Genomic DNA, 15,549 nt, shown 5'->3' on the forward strand with positions numbered 1-15,549 from the left:
TTTCACTAAGGACCCCAAGTCCTGGGTGTGGGCCCTGAGGCCTCTCCCCGCCTTTGGAAGAGCCCGAGGAGGCCTGCAGGCGGGCGCGGCAATCCCCGCCACCCCCAGCGCTCTGTTTCCAGCCGGGGACAGACGAGCAGCTCAGAAGCAAGCCAGGGAAACCCCAGCGCTGCCATCGTCCCAGCTGCTCCTCGGGGGTGCACGGCTCCTTTCCCTGGGGGCTCCATCCGGCTCCCGTGGGAAGGGCGCGCTGGCGGGGAGGCTCACGAGGGTCCTCTCGTTCCGTGGGGGCCTTTTCAGGCCGGTCCCCGTTTTAAAGGCGCGGCCGCCTCTCCGTTCCTTGGCCTGCGGTCCGCTGGAGTCCAGTCCCACGGTCCGCCCGCCCGCCCGCGGCCACCGTTGCCTGCCAGCCGGGAAGCCACGGACCTCGCCCTGCGCCGGCCCTGCTGACCAAGGCTCCGTCTCCCGGGCGCCCCGCTCGCTCCCTTCTGCGCTCGCGTCCTTGGGGCCAAGTGGCGTCTCCCGGTGCAGCCGTCACTGCGGGGCTTTCGGGGGGGGCACCTTCCCAAGATGCTGTGCGGCGGCGGCGGCGCTGGAGCTGCGGGGATGCTCAGCTGAGCGCCGAGCAGACCCAGGCCGGTAAGGCGGCGGCGGCGGCGGCGACCCCGGAGCCCTGCCGGTTCCGAGGACCCGAGGCCCGGGGGAAGCCCGACCTGCCAGAGCGGGGTCCTCTCCTCCCCGGGAGACCTTGGCACGGCCGTCCTAGCCGCGCGGTTTGGCGCAGCGGATGCGCGGGGCGCTGGGGCTCTGCTTGCGCTCGCAGCCGGAGTGGACGGGGAGGCGCGAGCTGCAGGCGATGAGCCGGGCCCTCTGAGGGCGCTGGCGGGGATGGGGAAGAGCCGGGCCCCGGGGCGCCCCTCCGCCGCCCGGACAGCCCGCGGGCCTGAGTCTCGGGGGCAGCAGCAGCAGCACCGTCGCCCGGCAGCAGCAGCAGCAGCATGAAGCGGCCGCCGGCGGGGCCTCCCTCCCGGGGCGCCTCGGGCCTCTCCGGAGGGCAGCCCGCCGCGAGGCCGGAGCCGGAGGATGCGCTGAGCGCGGCCGAGGCGGCGTCGGCGGGGGCCCCGTCCACCCCGGCGCCGGGGGGCTTGCGCGAGTGCCCTTTGTGCCTGCTGCCCCAGCCCGCGGCGGCCTTCCCGGAGCTCTCGTCGTGCGCGCACCTGTCCTGCCTCACCTGCCTGCAGCAGTACCTGCGCATCGAGATCAGCGAGAGCCGCGTGCAGCTGGCCTGTCCGCACTGCCCGGCCCCGCTCCAGCCCGCCGAGGTGCACCAGCTGCTGCGCCCGGAGCCCGCCTTGCGCGACAAGTACGAGGAGTACCTGCTCCGCCGCCTGCTCGTCGCCGACCCGGGAACGCGCTGGTGCCCAGCCCCGGACTGCAGGTGCGCTAGGCCGGCGGGGCGGGGCGGCGGGGGGGGGGATAAAGGCCCGATTGCTCCAGGAAAGGACCGGCTTTGCGCGCCCAAGGGCCCGGTGGCCAATCCCCGACGGCCCTGGGAGACCCTCCCCTGCCTGACCCCCCCCCCCGGGAGAGGGAGGGAGATGGTGGGGCTGCCCAGAGCCTCCCACCAGAGGGCGCTCAAGGCCGCTCGGCTGGTTCTTCCCAGGGAGACCCCCAGAAAGAGCAGGGTCCAATCCTGGCGTCCAGTCCTTGACCCCTGGATGCCGGGAAGGCGCCCCTGCCTGTTGCGCACAGCCCGCCCGCGCCCCCCAAGTCCGCTCACTTTGTTTCCCCGCCTGGCGGGCAGGACCTGGTTTTAGGGAGATCAGAACTTTTCTTAGAGGGGGCAGAACAAACGTGATTGTTCAGTTAGATAAGTATTTCTCTTGTTTTACTTGATATGGGGGGGGAGCTGCCCCCCTTGGCTACGCCCATGCCCAAGCCTCCTTCAGCACCCTTGGGCCGGGGGTGGGGTGAGGAGGAGCTGTGCTTCCTGCCGGGGGCTCGGACTCCGCCGAAGGGCAGCTCAGTCTGTTCCCAGGATGGAACTGCGAAGCTGAAAACTGAAAAGTTATCCCGCTCCCTCCCCGCTCAGTACCTCACACATTTCCCGTCAATTAAGATGAAACACGTGTAGTTCTGAATGGGATTGTGGAAGTATTAAGACCTAAAGGTCTCGGGAAGGAAGACCGTCCAGGCACATCAGAAGCTCGGCTGGCCAGGACCCCCTCCCCCCCCCCGGGTCGGCCGGGAGCCTCTGGTGCCTGGAGGCCAGAGACCAGAGTTTGATTATTCCCGGCTGCAGAATCGGGGCCCCCAGATTGCAGCAGGCAGCGGCTCCGGCCAGCCGTCTCACGGGGCCTTCCTTGGGGGGGGGGTGGAGAGTGGAGCTCACTGCTCCCCCCCCCTGCCAGGTCAGGAAAGGACCACCATCTGGTTAGGTGAGAGCCCGGTCTCAGTAAGGGGGGGGGGCAAATGTCCCACTGTGCGGGGAGGACCAGGAAGGGCGAGGCCCGCCTCCCATGCTGAGCCCCGCTCTCCCTCCCGCTCCCAGCAGTGGCAGACTTGGGGGCGCGCCTGTCGGGCTCCCCTTTCTCTCAAAGCGCCTCTGCTTGCAGCTACGCGGTCATCGCCTACGGCTGCGCTGAGTGTCCGCGCCTGGTCTGCGCCCGCCCGGACTGCCGCACCGAGTTCTGCTTCCACTGCCGGCAGCCCTGGCACCCCGACGCCTCGTGCCAGCAGGCCTGGCGAGAATGGAGCCAGCAAGCGCCCCTGGGCGCCCGGGAGCTCTCCCTGCAGCTGATCCGGAAGGAGGAAGCCGCGCAGGGTGAGTGCAGCCCCCTTCTCGAGGGCGGAGGGGGCGCCGGCAGGCTGCCGCAGCCCTAAAGGGGGCCCTCTCTCTGGGCCTGGCCCCCACAGACAAGGACGCCTCTCTCCCCGCAGACAAGGACGCCATCAAGGTCTGCCCGCGCTGCGGGGCGCTCATCATGAAGGTGGACGACGGCAGCTGCAACCGCATGAACTGCACCATCTGCGGCTGCCTCTTCTGCTGGCTCTGCCTGCGCGAGATCACCGACGTCCACTTCCTCAGGTGCGACTGGGGGGCGGGAAGGGGCCGCCGAAGGCAAGGGCAGCAGGACCAGGCTTGGCCCCTCCGAGCCTGCCGAAGCCGCCTAAGGCCCTCCTCGCCCCGCTTGCCCGGAGGAAGCCCCGTCGAAGCGGACGCGAAAGGGAGGAAGGGAGCTCGGCTGGGTTTGCACGCGCCTCCCTGGGCGTTTAGAGGGAAGCGGCTTGGTCCTGCCGGCCCCTGACCTGGAGAAACTGTCTGCGGGCAAAGCCCGGCTCCCTGGGCCTGAAAGCGGAAAGTCGAATTTGACTGGGCTTAACCGTCCAGGGGCCCTTTACCTTTTTATCCTTTTTTATACAGTGAAATATTCCATCCCTCTCTCCTGCTAAAATGGCAGGGCGGAATGCAACCTAAACCCAAAGAAAATAATCAGCTCGGTGGGCAACAGTTTCCCAACCGAGCAGGGATGCTTTGGATGCGACGCCTGCATCGCAGCGGGTTGGACTGGATGACCCCGGGGAGCCCTTTAGAATTCAACAGCTCCGTGATTCTATGACACGCAGCCAAGGTGGCCCACGAAGCAAAGTCCCGCCGGAGCAAAAGATGTTCTGGAGGATTCTCAGGAGGGAGGGAGGGAGGGAGGGAGGCGAAAATAAGGCAGGTGGGTGGGCGCCTGTCAATCACACGGCAGTCATTAGGATGTCACGTGATGGGCAGGTGAGTTGGGCTGCCCCACCTGTCAAAGATCCGTTCCCCTCCAATCTTCAAAGGGATCTGGGAGAGGTTTCCAAAATTCATAGACTCACAGAAGTGTCGAGTTGGACGGAGCCCCCGAAAGCGAAATGGGGAGCTGGTGGTGGGGGCCCCCAGAAGAGGCGCTCTGGTGCTCCTGTGGGTGCTCTTCGACCCCCCCTTGCCGACTCCCCCCTTGTCTCCTCCTCCTCCCCCCCCAGTCCTTCCGGCTGCACCTTTTGGGGGAAGAAGCGCTGGTCGCGCACGCGGAAGGTCCTGTGGCAGGTGGGGATGGTGCTGGGCGCCCCGATGGTCATCTCGCTGGTGGCGGGGATCGCCGTGCCCGTCATCACGCTGGGCATCCCCATCTACATGGGCAAGAAGGTAAGGGGGCCGCGGCTCCCCGGAGGTTGGGCGAGGGCCCCGTCCTGCTGCGCCGGCCTGAAGGGGCCCCGAGCGAGGAGTCCCACTGCCCCTCCGCCGCCGCCTCCTCTCTCCGCCAGGTGCTGAGCCACGGGCGCAAGAGCAAGCTCTCCGGCTGCCAGCAGTGCCTGTCGGTCGCCAGCAGCATCCTGCTCTCGCTCTTCGTGTCGCCCGTCATCACCGCCGTCACTGTGGGTAAGGGCCCCCAGGGGGCGCAGAGGGCGCTGCTGCTCAGTGGGCAGAGCACCCGCCTCGCAACCAGAAGGTCCCGGAAGGGCTGAGAATCCCCCACCCCGAACCCCGGAGGGCAGTTGCTGCTGCCAGTCACTTTACAGGGCGTGGAGCTCCTGAATGCAGCTGCTCCTCTTCTTGTTAGACCCATCAGGACTAGACTCTTGCTTCATTTTCATGGAGGAGCTGGGGCTCCGCGCTGGAGCAGACGGTCCCGGGTCCCGGAAGGGCTGGGAGAGACGCCTTGCCTGGAGCTCGCTCGCCGGAGGCGGCTTTCTCTGCTGCTGGGCCGCGCCTCACGCCAGCCTCTCTGCCCGCAGGCGTCGGGGTGCCCCTGATGCTCACCTACGTCTACGGGGTCGTGGTGCTCTCGCTGTGCCGGAACCGCTGGGGCTGCGGAGGCGCCCGCAGGAAGGCCGGCGAGCTCAGCGCCGTCGAGCTGGAGAACCTCGCCAAACGTACGTGAGTCCCGGGCGGCCTGGCCCGAAGCCCCTCGCCCTCCGCCAAGGCTCCGTCCTCACCGGGTGGGCGGAGAGCTCTCAGTCGGGAGGGGGGCTGCGGTACAGAAGGGCCTTTTGGGGCAGAGACCCTCTGCCGGTCATCCTTGTCTCCGGGCCGGGCGTTTCCCTGCCGGTGCCAACCGGAACATTTGGTTGTGCATTTATCTGCTGCTTTTGCTGCAGTGCCATTATCAAAGCCAGCCGGAGAACTTTTCATTTAAGGTGCCGTATAAATTAGCCGACCGTCACCTGCCTGCGAGCAAAGCCTCTTTCTTCCTCCTCCCTCTGCCTGCTGCAGTGAACGAGCTGCTGGCCGCGCTGCCCACGCCGATGGGGGCTGAGGGAGGGAGCGCTGCCGCCGCCGCCGCCATGGCTGCCCCCTTCCTGCCCAGCCGGAGCAGCGGGCAGCTGGAGGAGTCCTGCCCGAAGGGCCCGGAGAGCCCGTGGAGCGAAGAAGCAGCCCAGGCCCCTTCCCGCAGGTCAGTCCAGGGGGCGGCGGGGGCAGTGCGGTCTAGTGGCTAGAGCGCCGGGCCCAAGCTCCCTCACAGGGTTGCTCTGGATAGAAAACGCGGCGGGGAGAACCATCTGAGCACCTTCGGTGGCGTAGCGTGGGGGGGTGCAGGGGGGGCCCGGCCGCACCGGGCGCAACATCTGGGGGTTAGGGGGCGCAAATCCACGGGTTAGGGGGCGCAAATTACTTGCCTTGCCCCGGGTGCTGACAACCCACGCTACGCCACTGAGCGCCTTAGAGGGGAAACGTGGGCTAGAAGTGAAGTTATTATAAAATCATGCCCCCCGGCTTTTTTTACGCCATTGCCGCCAGTGACCCAGGTCTCTGCCCCGCGCAGGGACGGGCGGAACAGGATGGAGGTGGCGGTGGAGGTGGAGACGGAGCCTCCGGCCGCCCACGAGCACAGCCTCTGCAGCGCCGCGTCGGGCCAAAGCCTCTCCACGGATTCGCTCACCTACACCAGCGACGGCTGCAGTTTGGCCGGAGTGACGACGGAGTGACGCCGCTTCCCCGGAGAGCGAGGCTCGCGCCCAGGTCGCCGCCTGCCTGCCTGCTGCTGCTGCTGCTGCAAAGGCGGACTCGCCCGCCGCCCCCACCGGACTGGCCAGCGCAGATGCCCCCCATCCACCCCCCTGCCTGCCTGCCTGCGCACCTTCTGCACTTGTGCCCCCCCCCTCACCCGTCAACGACTTCAGGCTCTGGACTTTGGTGCTTTGAGGCAATAAAATTGCAGCTCACAGAGAAGCCGGCCTCCTCTTTCCTCCCCAAGGGGCGAGGGAGCAGCGCCTCCGCTTTCCAGGGACCCGGAGGAAGCCTGCGCCCCCTCCCCTCGAGGACCCTGCAGAGCACAGCTGGGGGGGGGGAGCTGGTCAGTCAGGGTGGAGAGGACTGAGTCGCGGGGGGGACAGGAGCTGTCACTTGAGTCTTTGGAGGAGGATGGTGATAACGATAATAAATACTAATACCCCGCTCATCTGGCTGGATTTCTCCAGCCACATCTTGAGCGAGAAAGACGATTTGGAGCTGACTGTGCAGGAGGAGGAATCATAGGATTGTAGAGTTGGAAACGACCCCAAGAGGGCAGAGATCGTTCAGTGGAGACTGGGCCGTGTGTTGGGGGCAAAGAGCAGAACCCCTGCCAGAGAGAAAGAAGAGTAGGCGCTGCGTTTAGGGCCTAGATGGCTTAGCCTTAGAGGGCTTTGAAAGAGGATTAGATCAATTAATGGAGGAGGGAAAGGCTCTCCGTGGCTCCCAGCCAGGATGGCTCTGCCCTGCCTCAGGGTTGCAGCCAGCAATGCCAGGAATCCCTTTTTGGAAACCACAGGAGGGCAGACGGCTCTGGTGCGCAGGGCCTGCTTGCTGGTTTCCCAAGAGCCTTGATCCAGAAGGGCTTGTCTTATGTTCACACGACCCAGCTGTGTTCTTGGTGACCAGACCAGGGTCTGGGGTCTCTCTCTCAAGTCAGGTGAGCCAAGGGGCCATGAGGGCTTGAACTGTGGAACTGGCATAGGAACCTGCCCAATGCCAAGCCAGACCATTGGTCCCTCCTGCCTGGTAGTGCCTACACCAACCGGTAGCAGCTCTCGAGTTGCAGACATTCTATGATATTTCTGGAGACGCCAGCAGGGACTGAACCTGGGACCTCCAGCTACAGCCTAGGCAGCCAGGGAGCAGTGGGGCAGCCCTGTTTCCTGAGGAGTGCTCAGCTGGTTCATCATCCAGACGCAGGGTGAATGGGGGCTGCAGAGGACCAGGCCAGGCCAGAGATTTGTGCCGCTTGGGGGAACAGATCCACACCCCCCTCCTCCTCCCTGTTGGGCTGGGCCAGGCAGGCACCTCAAAAGGACCCCACTGCAAAGGAGAGGGCCCTGGTGATCAGCTGGAGGACAGGGGGAGAGGATCCAGCCTTCTTGCTACCTCACTCACAGCCCTGGGATCACCTGGTGCTTCGCACAGCCCCCAGCCGTCTCTCTGTCCCTGGTGAGAGCAGAGTGCCCCCCCTGGTTGAATGGCCACCAGGCAAGCAGGAGCAGCATCTGGGAGCCCCGTTTGCAAGCAGACCAACTGGGAAAGCTCTTTTGGGGAGGTTTTTCAGCAGAGGTTGGGTGGCCATCAACACTGCAGGGGGTTGGACTATACCACCCTGGGGGTCCGTTCTACCTCTACAATTCAATGATTATAAGCTGTTTCACAGTGAGAGAAGGAGAGAAGTGTCTGAAATGAACCAAGCCCTGTTAATCACAGTTTTGTAAAGCTGGATGGGACCCCCAAGGCTCATCTAGTCAGCCCCCTGCACTGCAGGAATCTCAACTAAAGCATCCCTGACAGGTGTCCATCCAATCTCTGCTTAGAAACCTCCCAGGAAGGAAAGTCCACCACCACCGAGGGAGACCATTCCATGGTTGAACATTTCTTACTGTCAGAAAGATTTTCTGTATGCCGTGTCTGAATCTCCTCTCCTGAAACTTGAAGCCTTGGGTTCGAGTCCTACCCCCAGAGCAGGAGAAAACAAGCTTGATGCATCTTCCATATGACAGCCCTTGAGATGGTGGCTCTCATATTGGCTCTCAGTCTCCTCTTTTCAAGGCAAAACATCTCCCGCTCCCTCAACCGTTCCTCATAAGGCTTGGTTTCCAGAACCTTGATCAGAACTGCCCTGAGACCCTCAGGCGGTATATAAATTCAATAGATCATCACCATCACCGTGGTCACTCTCCTCTGCACATGATCCGGCTTGTTAACATCCTCCTTAAATTATGGTGCCCAGAACTGAACACAGTATTCCAGGTGTGGTCTGACCAAGGCGAAATAGAGTGGGACCATGACTTCCCTTGATCTGGACACTAGACTCTGTGGATGCAGCCTCGTATAGCATTAGCCTTTTTTGCTGCTGCATCACACTGTTGCCTGCGGTCCACCAAGACTCCAAAACCCTTTTCCCATGTAAGCCAGGTGTCCTCCATCCTATATTTATGTATCTGGTTCTTCCTGCCTGAGTGCAGAACCCAAACTTTGTCCCTATTGAAATTCATTTTGTTAATTTGGGCCCAGTTATCCAATTTGTTTTGAATTCTGATTCTGTCTTCTGCAGCATTAGCCACCCCTCCCTCCCAGTTCGGTGACACCTGCAAATTTGATGATCATCCCCTCAAGAGAGCAAGCAAGGAGCAGGGAGGGAACACGGACTCCTTCCGTCGCATGGAAGGCTCAGTTCCTTCCACCCCACAAAAGGACACTACAGCCACTCTTCAGTTTTTGGGATTTTAGTTTGAAAAATCTCAGTTGAAAGATAGTGAGGCTTGGCGGCCAACATGGGAAGGGGGGTGGGCGCCAATCCCACAAATAAAAAAAACCCGAGAGGCCTTAAATAGGGGGCAGCTGAGAAACCTCGACAATGAAAAACTGCTTCCCTCCAACAGAAACATCACAGGCACGGAAATGGCAACAACCACTTGGAGAGACGCTGCGGGGGGATGGGGGGAGTGGGGGGGCCGCCTTCGGGGTCCTGGACCTCCCCCGCCATTCCCTCTTCGGAATGGTTGCCAAGAACAGCAAGTGGGACCCCCGGGAACCCCCTCCTCCAAATGACACAGACAAACTGGGCCTCCCTAAGGCTAAAAAAGGCCTAACTCTGGCACCAAGAGTTCAGCGTCGCTTAGAAAACAAGAGTCCAGGGCGAGCTCAGGCGATTCCCAGCCCAACGCGGGCGCTGCTAGTCCTGCCTGGCCTTCTTGCTGCAGCTCTCTTCCGTGGGGGCCGAGGGGGCTGCCTTTGCCGCCTCTGCTGCTGCCGCCGCCCCTGTGCTGCCACTGCCCCTCTCCTCCTCCTCCTCCTCTTCCTTCTCCAGTTTCCGTTTGCCGCCCTCGGCCGGGGGCCCCGGGGTGGGGCGAGGCTTGAAGGAGATGATGATGCAGGTCATGTTGTCGCAGCCGGTCCCGTCACCAGACGTGTCCGGAGCCAGGCAGCGGTCCAGGAGCTGGCAGAGAGAGAGAGAGAGAGAGAGAGAGAGAGAGGCCCAGCGTCACCTCAATGTGCCCGCTGTGTCTCGCAGGGCCTGGCCAGGAGCAGCAGCTGCGTCAAGGATGCTCAAGGCAGCCAGCCGGCATTGGGTGTGCGGCTGGCAGAAGATGAGCAGGCAGCCTGGCGCTGGGCACAAGGGCACCTCTCCTCAAATGGGTGGAGGAGGAGCGAGACAGAGAGAGGGAAAGGCACACACAACAGCCCTGAAGGCAGGCAGGCAGGCAGGCAGGCAGGCAGGCAGGCACCCCCAGCTGGGCCCAGAGGTCCCAAAACCTGGTTCAGGGCCATGCAGAGGTACACTTGCCCTGGGCCTCAGAGGGGACGCCAGCCAGGGATGTGCCAGGCACACATACGCTGCCATGCCAAGAACACCCCATGCCTCTCAGCCGACTGCAGACTTCATGGGCAAAACGCCCATGTCTGTCTGTATGCGTTGCAGGTTAGGCAACGGCCTCATGGTGGGGCGTCTCATGGAAAAGAGCCCTGCTCTGGGCCTCAGACAAGCTTGGGTGCAGGCCTGGTCTCCTTTCCCTGCGCCCCCTCACACAGCCAGCTGGGTGGGATTTCCTGCCTGCTGGCACTACTGGAGCCCAGCCCCTGCCAAGGGCCCTGCGTTTGGGTTGAGCTGCCCCAACCCAGAATTCTGGTCCTCCTGCTGTGGTCCTTTGGTTGTGATACAAATTCAATACATAATAATTTTTGCACCCCTGCCTCTTAAAAGTGCCTGAGCCCAACAGCTGAAACGGCTTGTAAGGCCTGCCACTCACCTCTTCTACGATGGACGAAAGGGATCGAAGTTCTCCATTCTCCTGCTTCTGGGTGATCTTGGACTGGACAAAGTCCACCACCTCCTGGCTGCTCATGACGTTCCTGGGCAGAGGCGGAGGCAAAGAGAAGGGAGGTCAGCAGGCGCAGGAGGAAGGCCAGGCTGCTCTCAGACCAGTGCAGCCCCCTCCGGGATCCTGCGTGAGCCGCCCCCAGGGAGCTGAGAGAGGAGCCCCAGCGGCAGCAACAAGGGCAGCAGCTCTGCCTTCCCTCGGACACCTACCAGATGCCGTCGCAGGCAATGACCATGAAGTCGTGGTCCTCGTTGATTGTCAGCACCTTGATATCCGGCAGCGCAGAGATCATCTGCTCCTCCGGGGGAAGGTTCTTGTTGCGCTTGTAGAAGTGGTCGCCTGCGGAGGAGAGAAATAGGTGAGGGGAGCCTTTGGGCTGGTCCTTCTCCTTCCGCAAGAACTCTCTCAGAAGGGGGTGACCTCACTTTTCTGGGAGGTTTTTAAGGAGAGGATGGGTTGCCACCTGCCATGGATGCTTTCGCTGAGATTCCTGCATTGCAGGGGGTTGGGCTGGATGGCCTTTGGGGGTCCCTTCCAACTCTTGGATTCTATTATTCTAAGTGGTGGGGGGAGGGAACAGGCCACCTCCCTCCCATTCAAACCTTGACCTCGCCTGCCCCTCAGAGCAAAGGGATGGAGCGATGGGCCTTCCAGGTCAGGGGAAGGAGGGTCGCTGGGCTCTCCCTAGCAGGGAAGGGGCAGAGAGGGAGTGACTGCCTGGCAGCCTACTGAACCGCTCACCAATGGCTCTGGAGAGGTTGAGGCCCCCATTCACCCGGCCGTCCATGGTCACTTTCCCACCAGCGTTCTTTATCCTGGCCAGCTCCACCTCATCCTCCGGCTTGTGGTCGTAGGACATGTCCACGGCTTTGCCGCCCTCCGACACGACGCAGCGAGAGTCTCCGGCGTTGGCCACAATCAGCTGCTTGCCCCGGATAAGCGCCACCACTGCCGTCGTGCCGCTGTCGGAGCCGGGCTGCAGACCAAGAGGGAAGGGCTCAGCAAGCACAAGGCAGGCCTGGCCTGAGGCCCCCAGGACTCCTCTGGGCTAGTGAGGGGGAGGAAGACTCAGAGCACAACTCTTCCTCCGCAGAGACCCCTCCTCCCACCCAGGCACTGACTGACCTTCTCCTTGCCTTCCATGCCTGGGAGCATCATGTCTTCGTCCTCATCCTCCTCAGCTTCCTCGGTGTCGTCTTCGTCCTCGTTTTCTGCCTCCTCGCTGCTGTAACCATCCTCATCCTCACTGCATTCCTGGTTGAAACAGAACCCACCCACCCCCAAGAAAAGAAGTGAGCACTCTTGGAATCTCTTATATATATAATCTAATAAGGTAAAGGACCCCTGGACAATGAAGTCCAGTCAAAGGCAATGATGGGCGTGGCGCTCATCTTGCTTCAGGCTGAGGGAGCCGGTGTTTGTCCGCAGACAGTTTTCCGGGTCATGTGGCCAGCAGGACCAAACTGCTTCTGGTGCAATGGGACCCCGTGATGGAAACCAGAGCGCACAGAAAGGCCGTTTACCTTCCGGGTGCAGCAGTACTATTTATCTACTGGCACGTTGACATGCTTTCGAACTGCTGGGTTGGCAGGAGCAGGGACTGAGCAACAGGAGCTCACCCCATTGCACGGGTTCAAACTGCCAACATTCCAACTGGCAAGCCCAAGAGGCTCAGTGGTTTAGATCATAGCGCCATATAGTCTGATAACCAAATGGCAACTAAAGCCTGGGTTATGGTCACCACAGTAGAATGTCTTGGCACTTAAAAAATAATAATAATGAGGTTTTGAAAATTACAGTCGTACGTAATCTGTTCCAGAAGTCCGTTCGACATTTGAAAACCAAATCACGGCTTCTGATTGGCTTCAGGAATCTCCCGCAGCCAATTAGAAGCCGTGGAAGCCTCGTCGGATTCCAAAAGAAAGTTCGCAAACCGGAACAATCACTTCCGGGTTTGCGGCGTTTGAGAGCCAAAACTCTGAGTTCCAGGCCATTCAAGATCCAAGATAGGACTGTGTCATTACTCAAGAGTCTCCTGCTCCCTTCCAACTCTGCAATTCTTTGGTTTCATTTCTATACTGCTTTATACTTGAAAGAACCAATAAAACAATCCAGAATAAGACCAGCCTGGCATCCAGAGAGCTCTGTGTGGTCACAATTGGCTCTGTGCCAGTCGCAAAACGCGGCTGCCTGATTTCCGAGGCTGAAGCTGAGTGCAGCAAAGGGGCCCGCGGGACAATGACACCTGGCTTCCCCACCAGCCCAGACATGGGAAGACCGTGGGGCTCAAGGGGCCAACCCACCCACCCACCCATGTTGGGTACCTCACTGTCATCTTCTTCCTCTTCCTCCTCCTCCTCTTCTTCCTCCTCCTCTTCTTCCTCCTCCTCACTGTCCTCAAAGAACTTGGACTTAGCCCCCCGCTGGGCCTTGCTTGCGGAGGAGCAGGACGGTTCTGCTTCGCCTGTGCTGGAGGCTGCCCCTCCCTCAGCAGCCTTTTTCTGGGAAGGAGCGGCAGCATCCCCCCCGCCAGCCGCGTCTGGGCCAGGGCAGGCGCTGGAGGACTTGGGGCATGCCTGGCCGTTGGCTGCCTCCTCCTCCTCCTCCTCCTGGCGGTGCCTCAGGAGCTCCTCCGGGTCCACCTCCCCATTCAGGCTCCGCCCTTTCTGCGCCTCTTCCTGGGCCGGGTCTTTGCTGGGGGGGCCCAACTTGCCCTTGACGCAGTTTTGGCCATAACGCGTGAGCAGCTCCTCAATGGTCATGGTGGCCTCTTCGTGCAGCAAGGCAGCCTCCTCGTTATCCACTGAACCGGGACAGAGAGAAAGGAAATGGGGGGGGGTCAGGGTCACTGTTCCCTGGCCCAGTACTGCAATTCAGGAGGAAAATGGCTTCCAGGCCCAGGGCAGGATCAGGCCAAGCCTCTCTGCTACTGCAAGGACTTCCTCTCCATATGTTGCCTCTAAAATTCCCATTCCACATTTTTGTAGTGCAATCCTAATCTCACTGTGCACAAGACAATGTTTGCCTCTCTGCCTCTCCCAGTGGGACAAAGCTAAGAGAATCCTTTGCCCCCCACCCCGCCCCCTCTGGTTCTGATTCACTTCTGTCCCCGGGGACACTCCTGTCTGGGGAATGAACTGCCTCTGTTGCTCACCATCATCTTCATCAGCCACCTTTTCCTCCTTCTCATCCCCATCATCTCGGGGTCGACCTGCCATCAGCGACAGTTCCTTGATCACCTCCTCAGTTGTCAGCTTAGCATCGATTGCCAGAAAGGCATCCTCAAGAGCCTGCAGCAGCACAGAAAGGGCATCAGTCCCAGCGGTGCTCTCAAAGCCCTGCAAGTGGGGCAACCCAACACTGCACCAGAACCAACCAAAACAGGAGGCCTTCTGTCCTGTGCCTGAGTCTCTTGGTAATATGGAGTCTTGCGGACAGACTTGGTTCAGCTAAGAACAATGACCACTTCACGTTCCAGCCTTTACTCTAACTGGGGGGGGGGGGGAAGGCTGAACCCGGCTTGGGAGCTTCCTAAAGCCATCAAGCTGGCCAGTTAGGAGACAAGAGACAATTGGGCAAAGCAATTCTGCCATTCTCTAGAGGCCTGTTACACATAACCAAGCAACCCCTGAAGGTCTCAGAAATGAAGCACCCTAAGAATTCTTCTTCTAGCAGTTACTTGACCATATAACATCACATTCAGGGAAATAAAGATGCGAAAATCAAGGGCCTTCTGAGGAATGATTGATGGAGTTGGGGATGTTTAGCCTGCAGAAGAGGAAATGCAAAGGTAACTTGATAGCCACTCTAAATACCAGAAGGGCTGTCCCGTGAGAGATGGAGAGCTTGTTTTCTGCTGCTGCTCCAGAGAGCAGGATCCAAGCCAAGGGATTCAAGTGACAGGGAAGGAGATTCTGTTCAAACCTTAGGAAGACTTTTCTGCTGTTGGGAGCCGCCAAGGGTGGCTGGGAAAACCCAGCCAGATGGGCAGGGTATAAATAATAATAATAAGCGTAAGAAATGTTTGATTGCGGAACAGAATCTGCCAGAAGGAGGCAGACTTTCCTTCACTGGAGATTTTCAAAGGAAGGTTGGATGGCCACATCTTTTGTTGTGATTCCCGCATTGTTGGGGGTTGGACTGGATGGGGCTCCTTCCAATTCTACAATTCCAAGAAGGATCACAGTCCCCAAATCCAAGTAGCAGCAACTGGCCATGCCACCCTGTTGAAATTTGCCAGTGCGAGGCCCCATTTAGCTTCAGAGCCGCAAGAAAGGGCTGTGCTAACGTCCCTTTGCAACATTTCCCCGGGGTTCAGCTTTGGGCGCTAAGCTCCCCACCCTGCACAGGTCGTGGCTGGAACCTGGCCAGAAGACCTGCGCCCCCATGTGCTGCGAAGGGCTTCCTGAGCTCCGAAGCCGGTGAGGGGGAAGCGGCTCCTTGGGGAAAGGCCCTTACCTTCTGCAGCTTGCCCTCTTTGTATGCTTTCTGGTCCTTGATGATTTCTGGGAGGTACTTGGCGCAGTACAGAGCGACCTCTTCCCCTGCAGCGAAGGAGAGGGGGGCCGTCAGAGGATCGGACCAGACGGCCCTGGGGATCAAGGCCCCCGAGGGGCGCCAAGAGACTCCCGGTGGGTGGGGAGGGCCCCGCCCCCTGCCCCCCCCCGAGCCCAGGGGCCCCGCTCACCTCCATGGCCGTCGTAGACGGAGAACATGGCGGTCTCGCCGTCCAGGTCCGGGATGCAGTTGTGGGCGTCCTGAAAGAGAAGCGGCCGTGAGCGGGAGGCGCTGCCCGGGTCTCTGGCCCGCTCCCTCCCCGCCCCCCCTCCCTCCCGCCCCCCCCGGTCCCGCCCCCTCGCGCACCTCCATGGAGACCCGCCAGCCCTGCATGGCGCTGAAGCCGAAGCGCAGCGGGCGAGGCCCGTCCCCGGCGCCGTCCCCGGAGCTCTTGGCGGTGCTGGGCTGCGACAGGTAGGCCCCCATGGCTTCGGGCAGGCGCGGGCCCCGCCGGGCCGGGAGAAGGGAGAAGGGCGGGAGGCCGGGAGAAGGAAGGAACCGAGCGAGGGAAGGAAGGAGACCGGCAGGCGGAACCGGAAACGGGCACCAGAGAGTCGCCGCCGCCGCGCGGAACAACGAGCGCCGGAAGCTGAGGCGACAGAGCCGCCGCCGGAAGTGAGGGAGCGGAAAGCGCTCGGCGAGGTCCGCAGCCGCGAAGGATGACGGGAAGCG

The 15,549-nt window shown here is 61.4% G+C and overlaps 2 protein-coding genes across 2 annotated transcripts; one reads left to right on the forward strand and one right to left on the reverse strand.

Moving 5' to 3' along the window:
• Positions 1-875: 875 nt before the first annotated feature.
• LOC310702462 (E3 ubiquitin-protein ligase RNF19B-like) lies at positions 876-6,202 on the forward strand. The gene is made up of 8 exons (XM_083493940.1): positions 876-1,438; positions 2,616-2,863; positions 2,941-3,088; positions 4,018-4,180; positions 4,300-4,414; positions 4,771-4,908; positions 5,249-5,429; positions 5,799-6,202. The coding sequence occupies exons 1-8, from the start codon at positions 999-1,001 to the stop codon at positions 5,959-5,961; spliced, it is 1,596 nt and encodes a 531-aa protein (XP_083350066.1). The 5' UTR covers positions 876-998; the 3' UTR covers positions 5,962-6,202.
• A 2,506-nt stretch (positions 6,203-8,708) lies between these two features.
• PPM1G (protein phosphatase, Mg2+/Mn2+ dependent 1G) lies at positions 8,709-15,508 on the reverse strand. Its single transcript, XM_083494473.1, has 10 exons — positions 15,184-15,508; positions 15,008-15,077; positions 14,779-14,864; positions 13,475-13,610; positions 12,645-13,123; positions 11,446-11,574; positions 11,062-11,296; positions 10,530-10,659; positions 10,249-10,351; positions 8,709-9,437 (listed from the first exon to the last, which is right to left on the reverse strand). The coding sequence occupies exons 1-10, from the start codon at positions 15,301-15,303 to the stop codon at positions 9,174-9,176; spliced, it is 1,752 nt and encodes a 583-aa protein (XP_083350599.1). The 5' UTR covers positions 15,304-15,508; the 3' UTR covers positions 8,709-9,173.
• Between the last annotated feature and the right edge of the window lie 41 nt (positions 15,509-15,549).

This window comes from Podarcis liolepis, assembly GCF_965112155.1.
Source record: "Podarcis liolepis genome assembly, chromosome: 3".
In the NCBI taxonomy this organism is placed as follows: domain Eukaryota; kingdom Metazoa; phylum Chordata; class Lepidosauria; order Squamata; family Lacertidae; genus Podarcis; species Podarcis liolepis.

What these genes read in the sequence shown, in the direction of transcription:
- LOC310702462 (XM_083493940.1), top strand. Translation starts at nt 999, where the DNA reads ATGAAGCGGCCGCCGGCGGGGCCTCCCTCCCGGGGCGCCTCGGGCCTC. An exon ending in ACCGACGTCCACTTCCTCAG is followed by an intron (nt 3,089 to 4,017) that starts GTGCGACTGGGG and finishes CTCCCCCCCCAG; the next exon opens with TCCTTCCGGCTGCACCTTTT. An exon ending in CCATCTACATGGGCAAGAAG is followed by an intron (nt 4,181 to 4,299) that starts GTAAGGGGGCCG and finishes TCTCTCCGCCAG; the next exon opens with GTGCTGAGCCACGGGCGCAA.
- PPM1G (XM_083494473.1), bottom strand. Translation starts at nt 15,303, where the DNA reads ATGGGGGCCTACCTGTCGCAGCCCAGCACCGCCAAGAGCTCCGGGGAC. An exon ending in AGGAAGAAGATGACAGTGAG is followed by an intron (nt 11,575 to 12,644) that starts GTACCCAACATG and finishes TGTTTCAACCAG; the next exon opens with GAATGCAGTGAGGATGAGGA. An exon ending in GCATGGAAGGCAAGGAGAAG is followed by an intron (nt 11,297 to 11,445) that starts GTCAGTCAGTGC and finishes CTTGGTCTGCAG; the next exon opens with CCCGGCTCCGACAGCGGCAC.